General features: G+C 41.6%; 1 protein-coding gene across 1 annotated transcript; it reads left to right on the top strand.

Moving 5' to 3' along the window:
* Window positions 1–16,019, top strand: LOC142419777 (granulocyte-macrophage colony-stimulating factor receptor subunit alpha-like). The gene is made up of 9 exons (XM_075523054.1): window positions 1–85; window positions 3,487–3,616; window positions 3,709–3,884; window positions 5,244–5,383; window positions 10,341–10,379; window positions 11,417–11,546; window positions 12,637–12,733; window positions 14,366–14,447; window positions 15,740–16,019. Exons 1-9 carry the CDS (start codon window positions 1–3, stop codon window positions 15,812–15,814), a joined length of 954 nt encoding a protein of 317 aa, XP_075379169.1. The 3' UTR covers window positions 15,815–16,019.
* The last annotated feature ends 6,517 nt before the right edge of the window (window positions 16,020–22,536 follow it).

Raw genomic sequence — 22,536 nt, 5'->3', positions numbered from 1 at the left:
ATGGTTGCTCCTCTTGCACTCATCTTCATGACCCAGTGGATGCTGCTGATCACCCAGTTGTGTGTTGGCTGGCACTGCACAGAATGTGAGTAGAACACTTCCATGGGGCAATCCTCTGAGGTGGAGTGTAACGTGCTTCTCATTATTTGAGGAGTACTTGTGCTTAAGTTGCCTCTGTCTTAGATATGCTAGGTAGTAACCTCTGCACCCAAAAATCTGGGAATCAGTCCTGCACCTTACTGATCCTGTTATGTGACAATTGCAGTGGAGATGCCAGACTCACCTATTAGAAATTTGAGGTTGAATTGGTGGAAAACGGAACTGAGTTGGATGAGCAGCATGAATTTCACTGAGGACTGGTGTTCAGTGACTGCAGGAGATTTTACTGAGACTATAATGGTAAATTTGCCGTGTAAAGTTTTAACGGAGATAAATCATTACACTTTCTTCTTTTTCTTTCATAACCTTAAGTAACTGAGGAAAGTATCCTTGGTAGGTACAAGATAGTCTCTGTTTTAGGAGTCCTTTCTAGGTTTTGTTGAGCCCTATCTTGGTACTGAGGCATATCTGTCCTCTGTGGCCATTCTTGTGAAATTCTTGCCTTCAGAGGACTCTTGTGGAATCAGAGTCTTGATGGGACTGAAGTGTAAGATTGTCTCTTTTCCTGGTTTCAGAGGAACTTTGGTGAGAGGCATATCATGCTGTGCAGATGAGAATTTTTAAGTACAAAGGACAGACTGAATTAGACATATGGGTCCTTACTGACTTACCTAAAAACAAGACATAAGCCTTCAGGGACATTGGAGATGCAGTGATGTGCTTGCTCAGGGCTCATAGGTGTGACACAGAAGCCTGTGAAGACACAATATTTCTGGAGTGGCTCCTGAGGGCCAAGCAGGTTCATACGATCATAAAATGATTGGAAAGGGACCTTTAGCCTTTCCAGTCATTACCTAAAAGGTTGGAAGGGACCTTTAAAGATCATCTAGTCCAATCTCCCTGCTATGGGCAGGGACATCTTTCACTAGATCACGTTGCTCAAAGACCTGTGCAACCTGACTGTTGTGGAGGTGCACAAAGTCAAATTAGGCAGGTGATGAAACCCAAAATAAGATTTATTCTAATCAAAGTGTTTTGGTACTCTGATGAACATTAGTAAATCACAAGTTCAGGATGCCAACTGAAATTAATACTACACAGCCGACTTAAGAATTCCTAAGGTTTAGAATGATGACCCAAGATGCACAACCACGCACCAAGGCGAGGGCTCTCGACCCCGGGGTGTTACCTTGGGCAGCGTCCCGACCCAAGGGGAGAGTCCCCGACTGCAGACCCACTGCTCCGAGGAGGACTGACTCCATTTGCCCTCCGGACAGACTCCATTTATACACTGGTCAAATCTGACCTGTGGTCGTACATGGCCATGCCAGTTCCCTGTTGGCTGAAGGCACAATCTACCAGCAGCTGTCACTGTAAGGGCATAAAGGCATGAAAAGTGAGGGCATGAAAGTAAGGGTGCAAAGGGAATCAACAGTCATTATGTTAAAGCCCCGGTCTCTGTCAGGGTGGGTGCACCTGCCACACTGACCTTGAACATTTCCAATGACAGGGCATCCACAACTTCTCTGGGCAACCTGTTCCAGTGTCCCACCACCCTCATCGTAAAAAATTTCTTCCTTATGTCCAATATAAATCTACCCTCTTCCCATTTAAAACCATTGCCCCTTGTTCTATCGCTACAGGCCCTGGTAAAAAGTCTCTCTATGTCTCTTTTATAAGCCCCCTTTATATATTGAAAAGCCACAATGAGGTCTCCTCAGAGCCTGCTCTTCCCCAGACCGAACAACTCTCTCAGCCTTTCTTCAGAGGAGAGGTGTTCCAGCCCTCTGATCATTCTTGTGGCCCTCCTCTGGACTCAGTCCAACAGGTCCCTGTCTTTCTTGTTGTGGGGACCCCAGAGCTGGACGCAGTACTCCAGGTGGGGTCTCACAAGAGCAGAGTAGAGGGAGAGAATCACCTCCCTCGACTTGCTGGCCACTCTTCTTTTTATGCAGCCCAGGATACGACCAGCTTTCTGGACTGCTAGCATACATTGCTGGCTCATGTCCAATTTTTCACCCACTAGTATCCTTAAGTCCTTCTCTGCAGGGCTGCTCTCAATCCATTCATCCCCCAGTCTGTATTGATACTGAGGATTGCCCTGGCCCAGGTGCAGGACCTTGCACTTGGCCTTTTCAAACTTCATGAGGTTCACATGGGCCCACTCCTCAAGCCTGTCAAGGTCCCTCTGGACGGCATCCCTTCCCTCTAGCAAATGAACTGCCCCACTCAGCTTGGTGTCATCCACAAACTTGTTGACTGTGCACTCGATCCCACTCTCTATGTCATTAATGAAGACATTAAATCATGTTTGTCCCAGTATGGACCCCTGAGGGACATCACTCCTTACTGGTTCCACTTGGACATTGAGCCATTGACTACTGTAAGTCTTTGGATGCAACCAGCCAGCCAGTTCCTTATCATCTAACAGTTCATCTGTCAAATCCATATCTCTCCATTTTAGAGGCAAGAATGTTGTGGGGGACCATGCCAAAGGTGTTACAGAAATCCAGATAGATGACAACTGCTACTCCTCCCTTATTGACTGATGCAGTCACTCCATTGGAGAGGAGCACTAGATTACTCAGGCATGATTTGCCCTTGGTGACGCCATGTTGGCTGTCTCTAATCACATCCCTGTCTTCTATATGCTCCAACATAAATTCCAGGGGGATCTGTTGCATGACTTTACCAGACATAGAGGTGAGGCTGACTGGTCGGTAGTTCCCAGGATCCTCCTTATGACGCTTTTTAAAAATGGGTGCGATTTTCACTTTTCTGCAGTCACTGGGGACTTCACCTGACTGCCATGACTTTTTAAATAAAGAGAGTGGCTTGGCAACTACATCAGCCAATTCCCTCAGGACCCCAGGATGCATCTTGTTGGCCCCATGGACTTATGTATGCTCAGGTTCTTCAGGTGATCTCAAACCTGATCCTCATGCTCCCTACTCATTTGACAGGGTGCTGAAGAACATCCTTCAGATAGAAATGCTACAGCAGCGTACTGAAGGATGACAAGCAAATGTTTAGATTTGTGGCACTGTGGCACCAGTGCCTCCTTTTGCATGTGAACAATTCAAAGCACAGGAGTAGCCACTTTAGGCATCAGCCTGTACTAGAGCAGTGTAGGCTCCCCTGAGACTTGTTCTATCAGATGCAGCTATAATCATATCTTTGGAGGATTTATCCATGACAAATTCTTAATTGAATCTGTCAGTGCAAATATCTTCCTGTGTTACCACCTAAAATGAAGCAAGTCATTCCTAACCCAAGCAATAACCAGCTGGAGTTGCAGTGTCTCACATATCTAAGCATGTAACAAGATCCTCCAGCTTGGAGCAGTCACACGATTTTTCCTCATCACGGATATTCCTGTGTTTGCAGGCATGAATGGGTCGGCCATTGAAAACTTCTCCTGTGTGATTTATAACGTTTCCCTCATGAACTGCACTTGGCAGGCAGGCAAGGATGCTCCAGGAGATACCCAATATTTTCTCTACTGGCAGAACTCGGGGTAAGCAGGTCTGCTTGAGTCTAGGGAAGTCTGAATTCTCATTTGACACATCACATTGCCCACGTTTAACTAAAATACCTTGCTATATACAGATATGATGATGCAAGGGAATGTCAGCTTTACATTAAAGATGAAAATGGCAGAAACACAGGATGTAGATTCCAAAATGTGAAGATAGACACTGATAAAGCTTACTTCCTGGTGAATGGGTCTAGCAAAGACTCTCGGATCCAGTTCTACGATGAGTACATTAAACTGTATAAAATTGGTAAGTAAATAATTTCTTTCTGCTTCATTTTCATTATTGCATGAGGGTAGTAGAGCATTTATCCCTGAGAAGGAGCCAAGTACCCTGTTTCACCTAGAGTCAAAAGTAAGAGACTGTGGCCACTTCAAGAAAACCTATTCCCCAAGCAAAAGAGCAATTAAGAAATTTGAGCAAGAAAGCTCCACAGCTGCAGCCCGCCTCAGATTCTTTAGCAATCTACCCTTACTGTTTTTATGTCTTTCTCCAGCAAGGTCCACAGGACTTAAGAGACTGTACTTCCCCCTGCTGTCCTTTCAATGATGGCCAAAGGCCTTTCAACAGAGGAGACTTTTCCCCAGTTTATCTGAGCACCGATTTCTCCTCCTTGCCAGTGGGGGTGGCAGGCACTGACACCATACCCTTGATTAAAGAAATTAATAAGTGCAAAAAATACCCCAGGTTTTCATATGCACTTTCACATGTGGTGCTCTACTTGGAAGCATCCCATGCAATTACTTTTACTGTGACAAATCTTTTTCAGCAAAGTCCCACTGTTTTTAGTATTGCCTCCAAAAAATGGACAAACAAGGCTTCATCCTATAAGGAGAAGGACTTAAGCTGTAATATCACTTATGGCAGATGAAACAAGACAGGTCTTTGACCAAGCCCATCACAAATAGGCCAGGTCTGTCTCTAAAGATTGATGTAAGGCAGCAGTGTGGCTGAAACTAAGGTTTCCTCTATCAGCCTTTTGTCACCCTTTCTGTCATGAGTGGCTGTCTTTTGCCGTTACAATAATCAAGCCCTTGGCAATGATCAAAATATAAAGGTCCTCATATTTTTGCTCAAATCAGTGAATTTAGGGGAGATATGTGAAGAAGTTGGCTAGATTCTTAAAATTGACGTGTCATTCTTAAATTTGTATGGCTAATTTTTTGGAAGGGTGGAATAAACTGCATGGTTCACAACACCAAGCAAGCAACACCTTCATGTTACAGAAGCATTGCATGAGAAGGCTTGAAGAAAGAAATGACCTTTGGATTTCTTACATTAGGGTTAGCATCAGCTTGTTCTTCTGCAGTAAAAAACATCCTTATAAAAAGAAGACAGGACTCTACCTTATTCATCTGGAAAAGTAAATGGAGAGGGTTTGTATCTTTGTATGCTCCTAAGTCATGTTCCCTGGCTTAGTCCCTGTTTTTTCTGATCCTGGGGAAAGGATTTAAAGAACTTTGGTCTTTCAATTATGTCTAACAGAGTGCCTAAGAAAAATAGATACAAATTAGTATCTTTCTTCATAGAGGTGTTACTTGCAATTTATGAAAGCAAAAAGGGATCAAGTGATTTTAATTATTTGAATTCTTGGTTATATCATTTCAGAAAAGCTCATGCCTCCATCAAATATCACTGTCAACTGTGATGAAATTAAAAATGATTGCATAGTTCAATGGCAACGACCCCCAATAAGTCATTCTAACAAAGACAAGTGTTTTAAATATGAAATCAACATGAAGGATAAGGTAAGAGGAATTTCTTCACCTACATTTAACATTAATACATATGTTTGCATTTACCAATACACATGGTTAGAAAGAAAATCAATCTCTCTGGTATGGTGTAGCCTTCCTCATATGTAACACCATATTCCTTTGCGGTTGTGCCTTTCAGGCACCCTGTTATGCCATACTGCCCCATTTTTTTATTCCTGTTCCCCTGTGTGAGATATTGCTGGAGATACCCTGGTTGACTGTGACTGTGTAGGACTAAGAGAAGCACGGTTAATCAAGACTTGAACATATCACAGCTTTGGCTGTGACAACACTCAGAAAAGGCATTTCTTTCACTAAGACCTGTTGGAGCTGTCCTGGATTGGAGTCCTTCCAGTGGTGACTGCCTCTGTGTGAAAGGGCAGAGCTCAGCTGTAAATTCTGGACAGAGAAATGTGCATCCACTTAACAAGACGGAGGTGAATGAAATTTATATATATATGAAATGTAAATAGCTTATCCAGGTATCATATATAAGCAACACACCTGTTGGTCCAAGAGTTGAAGCTTATACATTGTTGAACATTATACAATGTTAAATAAAAGGAAAATAAATGTGAGAGAAAGCAGTGTGAGAGAAGAAAGCAATGTGAGAGAAGCAATGTGAGAAAAGGCAGTGTGAAGAAGCACAGGTTACTGAGGGAATCATTTAAGCTACTGAAAGGCAAATTCAGACCTTGGCTTTACACGTCCTTTTGTAGCAATAGGGAAGGAGTGAGATTGCTGTGTTCCGCTGCAGGAGTAGACCTACCGTAACTGTGGGAGAATTGCATCAAATGACCACAGGGTGGAAGATAGTGACTGCAAAGAAAAAACCTGCCTGTACTACAACCAGATTTGGCCACTTAGGGGCTGACTGAAGGCATTCCCTAGATTTCTGGGTTTTGGAACTTCTTAGTCTGGATCGGGCTTGCTATTTCATAAATGGGTTTTCTTGCAAGCCCAACTAACTGCTACAAAACTGCATTACTTCTCCGAATCCCTTGGCCATTGCAGCAAAGAAAGGTTATAGAAAACTCTGTGTGACATTGGAATAAAAGTGCATTGCAGTAAAGCAATACATACTTCTTAAAGTCTTTTAATATGCCTAATATTTGGTTTATAAAGAATATTCAATTCACACATAATCTGAATTGCCTAGCATTTTTAAAATAATCATTAGCAGTTTTCATGTTACTAATTATGTCAAGGTCCAGCAATTACTGTATTGCAAAATTCATTGCTTTACCACTGCCAGGTATAAATTTGTATTGTTTTACTAATACACTATGACCAACATATATTGTATTACAGTTAGCCTTTAAACTTTATTTTCACAATTGGAAGTTACTTGCATTGGGAGCAAACAAAAAAAAGGATAACACTGTGATTAACATAATTTAAATCACATTTTTTCATGTCTGACACCGATAAACTGAATTTGCTGAGAATCTTGGATTCTTCTTCAGCAATGTTTTAAGTTAAGGCTTTATAGATAAAGAAATCTGAGAAACCTGAAGGCAAACCTTATCAGTGAAAACTGAGCTAAAAAGGCACCAAATACCTCAGCCTTTCTTATGTCCCTTGTCACTAGGTTCCCCCAACCCAGTGAGCAATAGGCCTGCGTTCTCCTTAACCTCCCTTTTGCTGCCAGTGAACTCATAAAAAACTTTCTTGTGTTCACCCCCCTCACTTAGTCTCAATTCCAGCTGAGATTTGGCTTTCCTGACTCCGTTCCTGCATGTGCTGATGATGTGTTTGTATTCCTCCCAAACCCCTACTTCTACCTTCTGCATAATTCCTTTTTGCCTCTGAGCTCAGACTCAAGCTTCATGTCCTGCCAGGCTCACCTGGCACACTTGCTCGATTTTCTGCACACCAGACTGGACCATACTTGTGCTCTGAGGAGGCTGTCTTTGTAGATCAACCAGCAACTTTGCTCTCCAGGGCAATTTCCCTTAAGTACCAAGGCCTGTGGCTGTGAGGCTTTCTCATGTTGCCTGAAGGGGGCTTCATCTGTTTCCTTGTCTTGATCAGGAGATCTGGAACAAACACCTACTACATTGTCACCTGTGTTGGTCTGTCCTCTGATGCCTACTCACAAGCTCTCTTACTGGTTCATCATTTGTCCCAACACAGAGCTCTATGTATTCAAGGCACTCTTTTACATAGAGCACAAGGATCAGGTTAGCAGCCTGTTTGCAAGGACACTCTCACCCCACTTGGTGAGATGCATCCCACGCCTGCTCAGTAGCCCCCGTTTCTCAAAAAGGGTCTGTTGCGTTGAGTTACTGTCACGTACAAAGAGGAGTCTAAGGAGTGGCTGGAGGGGGAAAACCCTCCCGTTGAGTCACGAGGTTCAGACAGGACCCCCTTGCTTTCTAAACTGCTTCTCAGAGAGGAGTCTAGGCGCGGCTAGATCCAGTCTTAGTCTCAGACTTGGTCAACGGTTTATTTTCTAAGGACTGTGTGTATAGCCACTTATCAGAACCAGAGCTCTCAGGGCTTTCGCTAAGGCGACAGCATTAATTTACAATGTTATAAGTCCGGTCATGTCCAGCGTACTGAACTTCACGATTACGGATTCACTAATAACGCGCTTACACCCCCAGTCTAGTCGTGTTGCATGAACTATCACGGCCACACTTAAAGAGTCTGGTCGTGTTCAATGAGAACTACCACGGCTAGATCAATGAAGAGTGCAGTTTATTAGAGCAACAGACACACAGATTCTTTGGATTACCAGTGATAAATTCACTATCTGCAAAGCACATGCAAATACCAAGAATATGAGTAACACTGCTGGCTACAAACACATTAAAAGATAATAAAGCGACTCTATAGAGATTTCTAAGTTTCCCTTAAGGGGAGGCACTTGGTATAACCAAGTGTTCGACTCCTACCCAAAGGCGTCCCGATGGGGAGGGAAGAGAGGCTCAGCCCGTCGACTGATCCCAAATGTCAGAGTGGTACACGATGGTGTCTTCCCTAACATTCTCTTTCTCTTAAACCATTTTATACTATCTTTCTCCTTTCGGGTGGAGCTTGAGTGACTCTAGTCATACATACCTTTGTTTAGGATTGGTATAAAGTTTTCTCACTTCGCTTTTAAAGGTATAAGCTAGGAAAATTCAGAGCGCAAGCTCAGTGAGGGGTGGTCGCACCTTGGAGGCGGGTAGCTTTGGGGATGGAGGTGTGTTTTGGTATTATAATGATGTTATAATGAGCAAAGTTCACCAAAAGGACAGCATTTTGTAAAAAATGTGACAGGCTGTTGGCCCAGGGTAGTAAATATGCAGCTTATCAGTTCCATAATACCTTTAAGCTCCCATATCATTGCAGAGCCTGGCCGCAGCATCTCCACACCACTCCACCCTGCGAGCAGTACCTCTAAGAGTCAGCACACCAAGTTCCCCTGGTGTTACCGATGTCTAAGGTTACAGGCCTAGGGAACTTCCATGGAGTGGATTCCTTGCATGTCAGCTGCATTCCACCCGGGAAGCTTCTTCAATGCTGTGCCTTACCTAAAAGTGTAATTTCTAAGTCACCTCAGCAATTATCCCATGGGGTCCCAAGGTCATAGAAGCCAAAGCCCTGCCTGTGACACCAGCCACTCAGACAGGTGTTGACCTGCTGGATGAGTTCAATACTGCTCAAGCCTTTCCCTCTCACTGGAAGGACTGAGGAGACACCATCTGGGCTTCCTGCCCTTCACCATCCCCCTAGTGTTCTGCAATCACCCTTGAAACCATCCAGGTCACCCCTGGCCATATCATTGGTGCTCAAACAGAAGAGCAGGAAGGGGTGATAGTTCAATGGCCAGACAAGTCTGGCAGTCCTTCTGTAGCACCCTGGATCCTGGCCCCTAGGCAAGCAACAGACAGGTCAGTAGATTGGTGCCACCATCCCCTGCAGGAGGGAGTCTCTTTTAACTATCATACACATTTTCTCCCTCATTTTTTTTAAATGCAGTGCCCTTTAATATATGTCTTCTTCCAAAATTTGCAAAAGACCAGCTGTCCTTCTGGAACTCCACTTTCTGAAGTCTTCCATAACATCATTGTTTCAATTTCTCATATATTATTTTAGTATAAACACAAAAAAAGGGAAACTGTATTGTTGCACTTTCTCCTAGATTGATGCCTGTGCTTAAGCTAGCTTGTTTACAGATTCTAGAAGCTGTCCTGTACAGCAGCATGCCTTGCAAACTCATGTTCAGGTGCCACATAAGCATGCATACAGTTATTTGATAAAATAAGTTTGGATTAATTTCATTTTGTTTTAAAATGTAGCAATACAGAATGCAAAATAATTTAAAAATACGTAACTCTGGCAGGCTAATGGAGATGATACAGTCTGCAGTCATTAGTTGTATGTGGTCACTACATTACATGGTAGTCATTATGGCTATTCAGAAGAGATGAGTGAATTTTATTCTATCTATCAGAAATGTAGTTGAGGGCAGCCTAAAATATGTGTGAATCCATGTTAGTCCTGAATATTTTTATTGGAGGGAAAAGGAAACAATATTTACATAGTATTTGGAATTAAATATAGTGACGTTTATTGTAAAATATAAACACTAGATGTAAACTAAAAAGTTTATTATTTCCCACATTTTTATCTGTTTTTTTTTCCTGGTGTGTTTAAGAATAAAGTTACAGTTTTCATTCAGTTTAATCACCAATCTGAAATAAAATTTAATTGTCAGCTCTGGTGGTAAGGAAAACAAATACTTTTCCATAGAAGAATTAGTTACTATATAAACTTGGCATTGTAGATGAATTATATATTAGATACTAAAGGTTAGATAAATTACTAGTTCTTCTGAAAAACTGTCAGGTAGATAAGAAAGAGTAATGCAGAAAAAGAGGACAGTAGATAAAAAGGACTTATTATCTGAACACAAAACAAGCAATCATAAAAATAAAGGGTTTTTTCTCATTTACAGGATAATCCTGAGGGAAAAACCAAATACACTTCTATACAAGTAAGTCTGCTTATTCTATTAATCAGCAATACATGTTAGTTTCATAGTAATTTGTGAAAGGTAAATAGTATGCAAATGCCTTTAAATAAGTATGTGTTCAATGTCCTAAATCAGTATGTGTTCAATGTCCTATGCTTTATGGGATCCTTATTTATAAATTTCATTAATGTGCCAAACTGCTAAATCATCATGACATGTCATTTATTATACATTCAAGTGCAGGACTTTATTACTATTCCCATAAGTATTTTGAAAAACCTTCCATTTTACATTGTATTGTCCACTCTCCCCCTCACATATTTGGATCAGAATTTGAAGTTACACATCAGTGACAGCAGAGAAAAGAGACACAGAGAAATCATCTCCTAGGAAGTTAATTTTGTTTATGAAAAACAAAGACCACAAAAGTCCTTTGGGGTCTTTTGGGATGGAGGCTGTCCTCCAGGTATGCTACACCTCCTTCTAAATAGTGCAGCTTGCACATCCCACCTCTATCCTGAAAGTATCCAAGAGCAAGCATGTTTCAGTAAATTGTAGTAACACTAAGTATTGCAGTCTTCTACTTGTTTTACAGGTTTGGCTAGAAAGTTATGTTTTTCCTGAAAAGTCATAATGCAAAGACTGAGGAAGGTGAGGTGCATGCAGACAGTTTATTCCTCAAATCACTCAATTCTAGCAGTATTGAAATGAGACAATTCAAGATATTTTTCTGCCTCTGTCGGTGCCCCAAGGGAAATTATCAATAGATCAGACTATATCATAAGAAATTACAGGATATAGTTTAAAACATGAAAAGCTTCTAAACATAAAAAGTTTACTGAGTGACAGGTTATTTTTTAAATGAGATACACAGATACGTACATATTATATACATAATAAACATGCATATATTTATTTTTTGCTTTGTAACAGCAGTCTACTTTAACAAGCAATGCTCTCCTAACCTTGTAAAAGTTTCACTGGTAAATGGCACTTGTATATTATGAACAGCTAGACATGCAACAAAGAAAACCAACTCAGTTTTTCTTTCTTTTTAGGAAGGGGGGAATAGTCACACATTTCAAATATTTAATACAAGAAAGAAGTACCTCTTGAAAATGAGAACAGCTGGCAGTGCCTGCTTTATGAGCCCAGCCTGGGGGGAGTGGAGTGCACCTGTAGAGTTTGGTAAGAACAAAAATCCATGCCTTGGGCTACTCTTCCCCCAGCGACGTCCTGTCTACCTCACACATTGCTGCGCTTCTACGGACACACAGATGTCACCGAAAGGCGACACCGAAATCGGGAATCAAACTCCTTAACACCAATGTAGTATTAAGAAGCAGGCATTCTTTATTACGGCACCAGATGCACGGGGGATCATTCCACCTAGCGTGCATACCACAGGTTACATCAGCCGCAACATACATTGTCCAGTTACATACATATGCATCAAATTTCCCAGAATAATCATACATATTCATTCTATTTCCCAGAACTAATTATCATATTTGCATGGTCATTACGCATGTGTCCTTGAACTCTGAGGGGCTTCCATGGGGGTCTCTGGTGGTCCTTGGTGGTCGCACAGGTGTGTCCTTTAGTTGATCCCTTCTTATGGGCATGCACAATATCATCTTGCTTATGTAACTTGCTTTCCTTCTTCATGGTGCATGGTTCCTAACAATGATTTGGCACCCTTATTCCTATTCTAGCACAAACCAATTATTCTAACTGCCGATGGGCTGGGGCTGGACTGGGAGCATAGCAGCATGTCCGTGCTACTCCTCGTCCTATTGTCTTTGGGCACAGTAGCATATCCATAGCCATAGGTGTACAAACACAACATTAAAGTATTGTCTGTCCCTCTCCTATCTCTATGTTGCTTAGTTACGAAAGAACAAACTAATCATTTCAGTTACATCTGGTTACAAAGGCTTGGCAAACATTTTGTTTCCTTCCACATTACTGAGAAGAAGAAGAGGAAGAGAATTAATACATCTCTTAACAGCCTGACATTGGAAATCAGTACAAAAAGTTACACATTTGCAACTGAAGTGCGTACCTGCTTACTGCAGGGGATGGACAATCAGGCTCAATGTCAATCCTTCCCAGCAGATGTTACTGCTAAGGTGTCAAATGAAAGAGTTGACTTTTATACCAAGTGAAAACTTTCAGACTGACATTCACCAGTCAGTCACCAGAGTAGCTGTTTGACACAGCTGTGCATCTATTCCTCTCTATTAACAATAATACTTTATGACTGTTTCTCTTTCAGGAAAGGAAGAAATTATTTCCTCTTCAGTATGGATTTTACTTGTGGTGGCAGTTGCGACCCTCTTAGTGGCAATCATCACAATTTTGTTCTGCAAAAGGTAAACTTAATTTATGCATTTATTTTATTTTGTGTGGGTGTGTGAAACATCTGCAGTTCTTAAACAAATAAGGTAGAGGTGTCTCTGTAGTACAGATAAAACTTTTTCACTCACACTGTAGTAGAAATCAATCCAAATGAGTGATCCTGAGGCAAGTACTATAATGGTGATGCCTAAAGTCCCTCCCCAGCTGATCCACACAGCTTTTTCCAGGGCCTCTTCTGTCAACGTGGCAAAGAGAGTAATTATATGCAATTAATTATATTAACAATACAGCTGCTCTCAATATTTGCAATGTAGACTGTCTACACAACAGGTTTTCTGATTTCTTGAACTGCTGAATTTATTGCAAATACACAGGTTGATTGTACTTACCGGTAAAGATTTTGCAACATTCACTAGAATTGTCGTAGCAAACTGAACATATCCGAAAGCACATGAGCTAAGCAGCTTGCTTCTTGAAATAAACCATGTAAGTGAAACACAAGGAAAAAGGATATTCTGCACTTTGTATAGAAATATACAGTAATTCAGAGAAGATACTGTTCTTCTAACTTGTTAAAATTTTTGCACCCACTTTTCACTGGTTGTAGTGACTTAAAGAGCAGGACAACTGGGTGTTCCTTTTGCTTTCAAAGACGAAAATAACTACTAGTCAATCTTTAACCAAAAATGAAACTATTAACTATGACCATCCAAATTCTTAGTGTTTTCCTGATATATGTTCATTCTGTGCTGAGATGATGTCGTGGATTCGGAGCAAGAGTGCACTTCACTCGTAAGAGAGAAGCAAAAATATACTTTATTGGTATAAAACAGTGAGTTAACAAAGTTCAATGCGACAGCAGTTTAACAAGATTTGATAGCAAGGTACACTTGATTACTTACTGCATAGAGGACAGGGTCAGACAAAACTGTCAGGGAGACCCTCCCGTTGAGTCATGAGTTCAGAAAAGGACCCCTTTGCTTTCTAAACTCCTTCTCAGAGAGGAGTCTAGGTGTGGCTGGATCCAGTCCTAGTCCCAGACTTGGTCAATGGTTTATGTCTAAAGGATTATATACAAGCAAACAATCCTTTATATCACTTAGCTAAGATTTCAAAGTTTAGCATGCTATTTGTCACTTACTGAGGATCTGTTGCAGCAAGGAATCTCTCAGTCTCGAGGAGTAACCTTGAGAAGTGTCCCTGCTCAAGGGGAGATGCTGGCGTGCAGCCCGCTGCCGTGCAGGAGAGCTCAAAGGGCTCTGGGGCTGCTCACTATTTATGGGGGTAAGATGATTGACTTGTAGCCATGTTTGCATGCCAACCACAGATTTTAGTTTCTTAGCTGGGCGCATTGCACAATAACCCTTGGCTATTGTGTTGTTATCTGTTTCCTGAACCCACTTTGAGCCGGATGCAGCCATCATGACCAGATGCAACCATTACGACCATCACTGGTGGTTATCACCTGAGCAGGGTTACAGGAGATAATGGTCGGGGGCAGGGGAAGCACACTGTTACAGATGTATATTTTTCATTTCTCTTCTATCCTGGAAGAGGAAAATAAGAGCTGGTTCAAGGATGCAGTGGTTTTGACACATGATAGTTACTTAATTTTTCTTTTCTATTCCATCCCTTTTGATCTCCAGGACTGGCTGTTGGAAAGCAGCATTTCCACAAATCCCAGAGCCAAAAAATGCATTTTGTGGACTGCCTGATACAAATCCAGAGGTATGTTCTCTTTCTATTTTATATGCAATGTGTGAAATACATATAAGACTCTATTGCAGGTATTTTTTTAAATGATAAGGAACTTAACACAGAGAATAACTCTTCTCTTTGCCATATTTTGAGGAATTACAAGAGCAAATCAGCAGGCAAGTTTCTTAAGGGAAGTCAAATGCAATGCTTTTCCAGACGCAAGGGGTTTCTCCTGTTTAACAGGTAGAGGGTGATGCTCCCATTGGTAGGTTTAGACAGCAGCAAGGGCTGTGCGTTTTCCTAACATGAGGCCCACACATGCACAAACACACACACAGAGGACACTAATGCAGCCTGCCACAAAGACCAGCACAGGTGCCTTTTTTGGCACCACATCAACACCAACAGCAGTCACATAAACAGGGTTGCAGACAGCCTGCTGCTCCTCTCTGGCTGAGCAGGGCTGAAGTTTGCCGGTGAGATGTGCATACACCCTCACTCTCTTCATTCACACAACCATAAATTCGCAAGTTCCTCACATCTGATCTCTGTGACCAGACCCTGGGTCCCCCCACCAGGTCACCAGCTCTCACCTTTGGTCTCTCCAGATGCAGGTCTCTCAGAATCACAGAATCACAGAATCGTATAGGTTGGAAAAGACCTTTAAGATCATCGAGTCCAACCGTAAACCTAACACTGCCAAGACCACCACTATACCATGTCCCTAAGCACTCTCCTACCTACCCACTAGTCCAGCTTCAATGAAGTTCGCTAGCAAGTTAGACACATAGGATAGAAAGCAAAGTGACACAGAAAACAGGATTTTGTAAGGTAACAGGACAGACTGCAGTGGTCACACACAGTGTTTGACCAGACCAGCATACCAACCAGCAGCTCACTTGCACCCTTTTCTTGTCCAGCAGTTTATCATGTTATGTCCAGTAATTTCTCATGGTCTGTTCAATTAGCTAAACTTCAGGCCAATGTGTACTCATCTCCTTTCACACCTTAGCAAAGTTAATCCTTTTGCATTAATTAATTTGAGATGATTTGTGGTAATCTGCGTGGTGCATTGGAGAAAAGCACATGTTCTCCCTGTCTGCTTCCAGGCCAGTCAAAAATCATGTGTCAGCATTACAAAGTTTCTGAAATTTCACTGTTATGTCCAGCTAAGGAAAGCTTATGAGCTAAGAAACAAAGAAGTGAAATATTTCTATAAAATATGCAACAAAAGTTGAAATACTCTCAGAATTGTGCATAAGTAAGTAGAGGCTAACCTAACTTACATATAAAACTAATGGAAGTTTTTATTTTCCTTTCAGCTGATGGAGAGCAAAATTCAGTCGAACACATCTGAAAATGAAGAGATATTATTAGTTGCTGATGTAGTGAAATAACCAAGAAAAAATGAGGAATTTGAAAGTGCATTTCTTAGCTCAGGCAACTGTATATTCCTGTGGAAAGTCTGGAATAATATGTAGGCTTTCTTCGCTTTCTTCCTTTTCTTGGCAAAAACAGTGGTGCAGCCAAGAGAGAATGATACCTCACATGTAACTTTTTTAAATGCCATTGTATTTGCTTTTAATTTTGGCTAACTTTAACTGTCTGGGTAACTTGCCCTTATTGGATATCTTCCATTTTGTGAAGATGATTGAAATATTTCTATCAAGAAGTTTTAGTTACATTTTAATTTGTTTGAGGAAAAATAATGGTTTTGTCTCATATTAAAAAGAGTAAGAATTAATTTATTGAGACAAATAAACTTTTTTTAAAAAAAAATCTGGTGCCTGAATGCCATTGTTCTCCTGTCAAGAACGGGCTTATTCATACTTGAAGTTTCCTCAGGTCTCTTAACATGGGCAACTAGAAAATTGACACATGGCAACTAGAAAATTGAGAATAGGATTGAAAACAGGCTGACACATTGAGTGGTGGCCTGTAATCAACAGGAATCTCAAAGGACAGGAGTATGTCTAAAACCCTCACTAATCCTAGAGCTTAAGTGTGTTAGTTACAAGTTAAGAGATCAGCCACCATTAACTTGATATCAGCCCAGAATTTACTTCTGTAGCTATCTAGCTCTTCATGTTCTTACTGCTCATTTGCCTTTTTACTACTTTCATTCCTCTTTAACTTCTTAGTATTTTAAAATATTGAGTGTGTGACTCAGTTAATCTCTGTGTCCTTTTGTTCAGAGGCCTTTGCTACTCAGCTGGACAATAATTTTTCAGAGCCATAGGGTTAGGACAAGGTATTGAGAAAACAGCCCAGGCTTTTGTTGAATGCAGTGACTGGTTATGAGCGACACTCCGCAAGGATCAATGCTGAGGCTCAGCGTTTAGTACTAACAGTAACTTGGACAATGGGATGAAATGCAGCCTAGCAAGACTGCAGATGACAGCAAACTTGAGGGCAGGCCTGCTATTCAGATGGCTCTTGACAGGCTGAAGAAATGGGTTGATAGGAACCTCCTGAAGCAAATGCAAAGCCAAATACCTGGGAAAAACTAACTGCATGTATCCTAGAGAATGACTGACTGACAGGTCTGCAGAAAAGCCTCTGAGGTCCTGGTGGGCAGCAAACTGAACACGAATTAGAAGTGCTTCCTTATGGTAATGAAAACTATCCACATACTAAGCTATACTGGGAGGAGTGGACCCAGCAGGTAGAGGGCAGTGATTATTCCCTCTACTCAGCACTCATGAGTCTGCACGTGCAGTTCCATGTCCAGATTTCAGCCTCCTAGTACAAGACAGGCATTGACAAACTGGGCAAGTTAAGCAGTGGGGCACCAAGATGATTAGAGGGTTCTGAAGGAACTGGGATTTTTCAACCTGGAGAATGGAAGCTAAGGGGATCTACTGCTGTCTTCCACTGTGTGTAATGAAGACAGAACAGACTTGTCTGTTCTGTTGCACAGTGTGAGGATGAGAGGGAACAGTCACAAGTTGCAGCAAGAGAAAGTCTAATTTGATATAAGGAAAAAGAATGATTTACAGGTGAGACTGGTTGGATGGCTCCGGAACGGGTGTCGAGAGAGGCTGTGAAATCTCCATGCTTGGATATATTCAAAACACAACTGGACAAGCAACTGGATCTGACATTGAAGTTGGCTCTGTTTTAAGTGGGAGGTTGGACTCAATGACCTTCAGACGTACATTCCAACCTAAATGTTTCTCTAAATATTTCTCTAAATGGCTCTTGTCAAAGCTGGTCAGCCTTTCTAAGTCCCTGTTGTGAAACAATGGTACCCATTTGTACACTTAAAGCAACTGGGAGAGCTGGAGTCATACTATGTAGTGGTACAGTTGCCTAAAGAACTACTGCATAACACATGCCTCTTCCACTTGGGAGTAGGGCTTGGCTCAGAAGGATCTTGGTTCTTTTCAGTGCTGAGCTGTCAGTTTGACCCAGCACTTCTTTTTGATTTCCTGTTGCATTCTCCACCTAACATATAGCCTTAGGGTTAGGGCCTGGGGAAGCATAGCAAATCCCAGTACTGGAAAAGATGAGGAGCTCAGGTAACTCATGTGTTTTGGTGGTCCCTCTGAGGTAGGAAAAGGAATAATGTCCTTTAGAGCCAGTTCTTCATTTTCTGTTTCACTGACTGGAAGGGCCCTTTGTCTCTCATGAATCCCCAAAGAAGTACTAGTCTTTGCAGTCAGAAAGCATCATAAATTGTGATTCTTATTCAAAGGAGAAAGCACTGAGGTGTAGTAGCAAAAGGGGGGTGCTTAGGTCTTCTTATTGTGGAGGAATGTAACCCATTTTGATAATATGCTCATTTTGTATAGATGTAGGAGCATGTTTCTCACCTTCTGATCCAACGATACTGCAGACCAAGGAATGTGAGAATTATGCAGATCATTATCAGAAGGGAAAGGGACTCGTCTGGTGAGAAATTTTGTCCTTTTTAGGGTTCAGACATTTCCAATAGCATTTATAGTTCCCAGTATGAGGTGAGAGACAGCTGGAGAAAGCTGCCTGAGGAGGCCTAGATTCTTCTGAACGTTGGAGGGTTCTCAGACTTATGAAGAAGTATCATATCTGCACAAGACAAGAACTACATGTATTCTCTGGAAAGTGCTATACCTAATGCTGAGACTTTGAGACAAGCACAGACTTACATTTCTGTTTGAGAAAGATCAGACCCTTGTGCACAGAGCAATGGTTCATCTTGGAGGATGGGTACATTAGGTTTGGATCAACTGTACTTTCCTCTTTCATTTTCTATGGGAAGTGTATACTCAACCTCTGTTCTTACAGGTTCACTCCTGGAAAACATATAAGCTCCATCAAAGGTTTTCAGAAAAGTATTTATATTCTGTTGTTGGTCACGGGTGTCTAACGTGGTCTTACCTTGCCATAAATTCATTTGTATGGATGGAGCAATTTTGAAAGGACTACAACAGCCTTTTCAGATAAGTGATAAACATAAGGGAACCATTTCTAAAGAGATGTGAATAGGAATATCTTCCGGGATATTGTTCTTGATGTAGGCTCTGTTAGGCCATTTTCCCAGAAGCCTGGGAGACCTAAGGTTTACTTTGCCATATCTCAAATTTGAGGTTGTGTTCTGTAGGAGAGGCCCTGCTTTAGTGTGGCTGGGTAGAGCAACACTAGAAATTAGCCCTGACCTGAGCTAACCTCTGGACTATGTCCAGGAGTTGTTCAGGACACTGCTTGCAAATCTGGGCCAAACCAGTGCGGGGAACAGTTGTTCCTGGACCCGTTCCAGTGCTGGGGAGCCTTCCAGTTACCACTGGGGATCCTGGCGATCCCCCACACTGTCCAGCTTCTGCTATAGCTTAATGCAAACAGCTCTTGGCACACCTACTGCCTTTGACAAAGTTAATGATTGCCTTTTGGTCAAAGTCTCACCTGGGAAGCTTTTTGCAGCAGATCAGAACGACAAGGACAATTTCTTAATGAGGCTGAGTTAATGCTGGACACACATGCAAACCATCTTTGTATTTTTCTCAGTACGCAGCAGTGGCCAGAGTTGAAATGCTCACAGTCACTTGCTAAAAGAGTGATAGGGTTGCTAGTTTATACAACACTAGTTGTATATATTTTATACAACTTTTATTTATAAACTATATATTTTTTATATATTTATTTTATATATATATTATAAAACTTATATTTATAAAAACTATATATTTTATATATAGTTTATATACACTCGTTTATATACTACATTAGTTTATACAACCTTTCACGATACCTTTCCTCTTGGGCAAAAGTGCCAGAGTGAAGCATAGCTTGGCTCTAATCCACCAAACCCTAGCCATGAGCTATGAACCATTCATTGGCTCTCTGTAGGGAAGGGAATAGGAAAGTATAATAAAGACAGTGTCGAGACACTCAGGAGATGGCATTACGGTCTTGTGAAATAGATGCTATACAAACTCCTCATTTGTTTCCTGTTTTCTCCTGGAAAGGGATAACATACTTCAACTTATTCAGGAAAGGTGTTACACCCATGTTCAAAAAAAGACCAAAGGCTCAACCCAGAGAACTGCATGCCTATCAACCTGGGAAATTCATGGCATGAGTCTTCTTGGAGCACATTTCCGGGCACTTTAAGGAGCAGAAGGTCACTGGGAACAGTCAGTATGATTTTACCAAGAGTAAATGCCTCTGACAAGTGGGGTACCACAGGGGTCTATCCTGGGACCTATCCAGTTTAATGGCTTTATCAATGACCTGGAGGAGGTAATGGAGCGCATTGTCATCATGTTTGCAGATGACATCAAACTGGGGTGACCAGCTGATTTGCTCAAGATGAGGGCTGCCATCCAGAGAGACCCAGATAGGCTGAAGGAATAATCCAAAAGGAACCTTGAAATCATCCACTACTCACTTGAATTTACATTGTTCAGAAGAGGAAAAGGTAAAAAATATAACAGTATTTTAAGATAGCTTTTTCAAAACCAGTGTTTCGAAAAATTGTGCTGTGCATTTCCTAGAACTCCGTGCATTATAGCAGCCCTTGTTAGTCTGTCACAAAAGAGCTTCATACAACATTTGGCAGCTTCTTGAAGGGTATGAACACAATTGTTCCATCTACTCCTTTTTTATGAAAGGTTGGTAACATTTCTGAAGGTTTTATTAGCCTGGTGTTTTTCTTAGAGCTCCTCCTAATGCTGCAAATGTTAATGCTAAACTGAGACGTTAACAGATTTTTCAGACCACATAGAGTGAATTTTCTGTCTTTCATTTATGACAAGCTATTCATGAATTGGCTAGCAACATCTACATCAATAGCATGGAACACGACCTGCAAGAGATCCCTTGGGTACAGATCCCTGTACTCTTGGGGCAGTCTCAGCCACCCACATTGCCAATACCCAACTAGAATAAACCACAGAAAAGCACATTAAACTAAACCAAAATCGTTGCTGGCTTATCATAAACACCAGGCTGTAGACTGTGGCAGTTCACAAGCTGTGAAGATGACTGTTCCCAGGAGAAGGTGGGGCCTGTTGATGGGGGGCACAAAAGATTTCCTATGTCATGAAGGAAGGTGGTCCCCAAGAGGGTCAGAGTCCTGCTCTTATCCAGGACCTGAGGGCAGCCACGGTGCCAGAAGGGCCATGCCCTCCCCGACCAGGGCCCATCCCACACCAGCCAGTGAGGGAGCACAGGCAGCCAGACCCTGAGAAGCGGGGAAGGGTGGCTGTGCCAGTTGGTGCACACAGAGCCCTGATGAATTAATCAATCCAGACTAGAGTTTAAACTGGATCAATTAAAACTATTTCAACCACTGTTTGGGCAGCCCGAAGGTACTGATCAGACGACACTGTAAGACCACCCTCAGGTTACCCAGAACCTGTCCAAACATGCCACCACAACAGGATGCAAATCCCTTCATCAAAATTAATCAGGCATACTGACACACACTTTGCATCACAAATATGTGTGCCATGGGACGATGGTGCTATAGAAAAGTTAAGCGAGGTGGTAGTGGTCACTGAGGTGGCTGGTGGTACCCAAGTAGAGCATATTTGATGAATAGGTAGTTCCAGACCACACCGACACATGTACTATCTGTGTTCTTTTTAGGTTACCTAAAATAAGCAAATTAAATCCTTTACTGAGTAGAAGATTTGAAACATGCCAGTCCTGTTCCCAAGGTACTGAGAAAGCTGGCAAGGAAAAGAATAGGTTAGAAGGAATAGTCAAGGAAAGGAAGGTTAAGAATAGTTCTTCCTCTAACAGACTAACTGCTAAGGATCCTGCCTCACTCCTAAGGGAATTCTTCACCTTCCTGCTATTGTACCTGTGTTGGGACTGGAAGGTAGGGGGTAATCCAAATCACTCTTGCTACAAGCGTTTGAGAACAGCAAGAAATAAAAAAAATCTATTACACGAAGATTACATATCTGCGTGACAGATATCATGTAAAACAAACTGGGAAGTGGCTAACGCTGAGCATGACCCAGAGCCACACCTACAGTTGCTGGAAGTTAAAGCAAACATTGTGGCTTAGACTCTCAAGTTTATATGACTGAAAAGTCTTTTGCAAACTTGTCATTATTGAATTCAGCAAATGTTTTGGCTATTTTCTTTTCATTTGAATATTCAGACGCTTTTGCACCTAACCCATGATATTGTACCCTAAGATGAACCAAACAAAACCAACGCAAAATCAGGCAGTGAGAAAGTTCATAAAGTTGGATCTGATATTTTCCTTGCCACTTCTTTGCCTACAAATATGCAAGATATAATTTTCTTGGCTGCAAATGAATGCTAAGGACTGAGCTTCCTCAAAGGAGAACCTGGGCTGGTGCAGAGGTCATAAACGATGTATACAGCCAGTCAGGTCCTGACAGAATTAAGTGGCCATGCTGTAAGCACTTTAAACATGGTCTAGCCACACAACACTGCTGTTATTTCCAGACCATATTATTTATGAAAATGTGTTTATTTGTAGAAGAGGTATTTCTATGAGCATATTCATGTAGTATGACTACTGAATATTTATGTATTTTTGTATTAGGAGTTTGCATATTGTGACTATTAATACTTAGTTCATCCAACATAACAGGAAGGAAGAGTTAGTTGCGTGATGAGTTCATGTGAAATCATTAACATCTGCAAATTCAGAAATTTA

The sequence above is a fragment of the Mycteria americana genome, chromosome 1, assembly GCF_035582795.1.
Source record: "Mycteria americana isolate JAX WOST 10 ecotype Jacksonville Zoo and Gardens chromosome 1, USCA_MyAme_1.0, whole genome shotgun sequence".
Classification (NCBI taxonomy): domain Eukaryota; kingdom Metazoa; phylum Chordata; class Aves; order Ciconiiformes; family Ciconiidae; genus Mycteria; species Mycteria americana.
The sequence above is the reverse complement of the archived record's forward strand: the minus strand, read 5'-3'. Positions and strand labels throughout refer to the sequence as shown.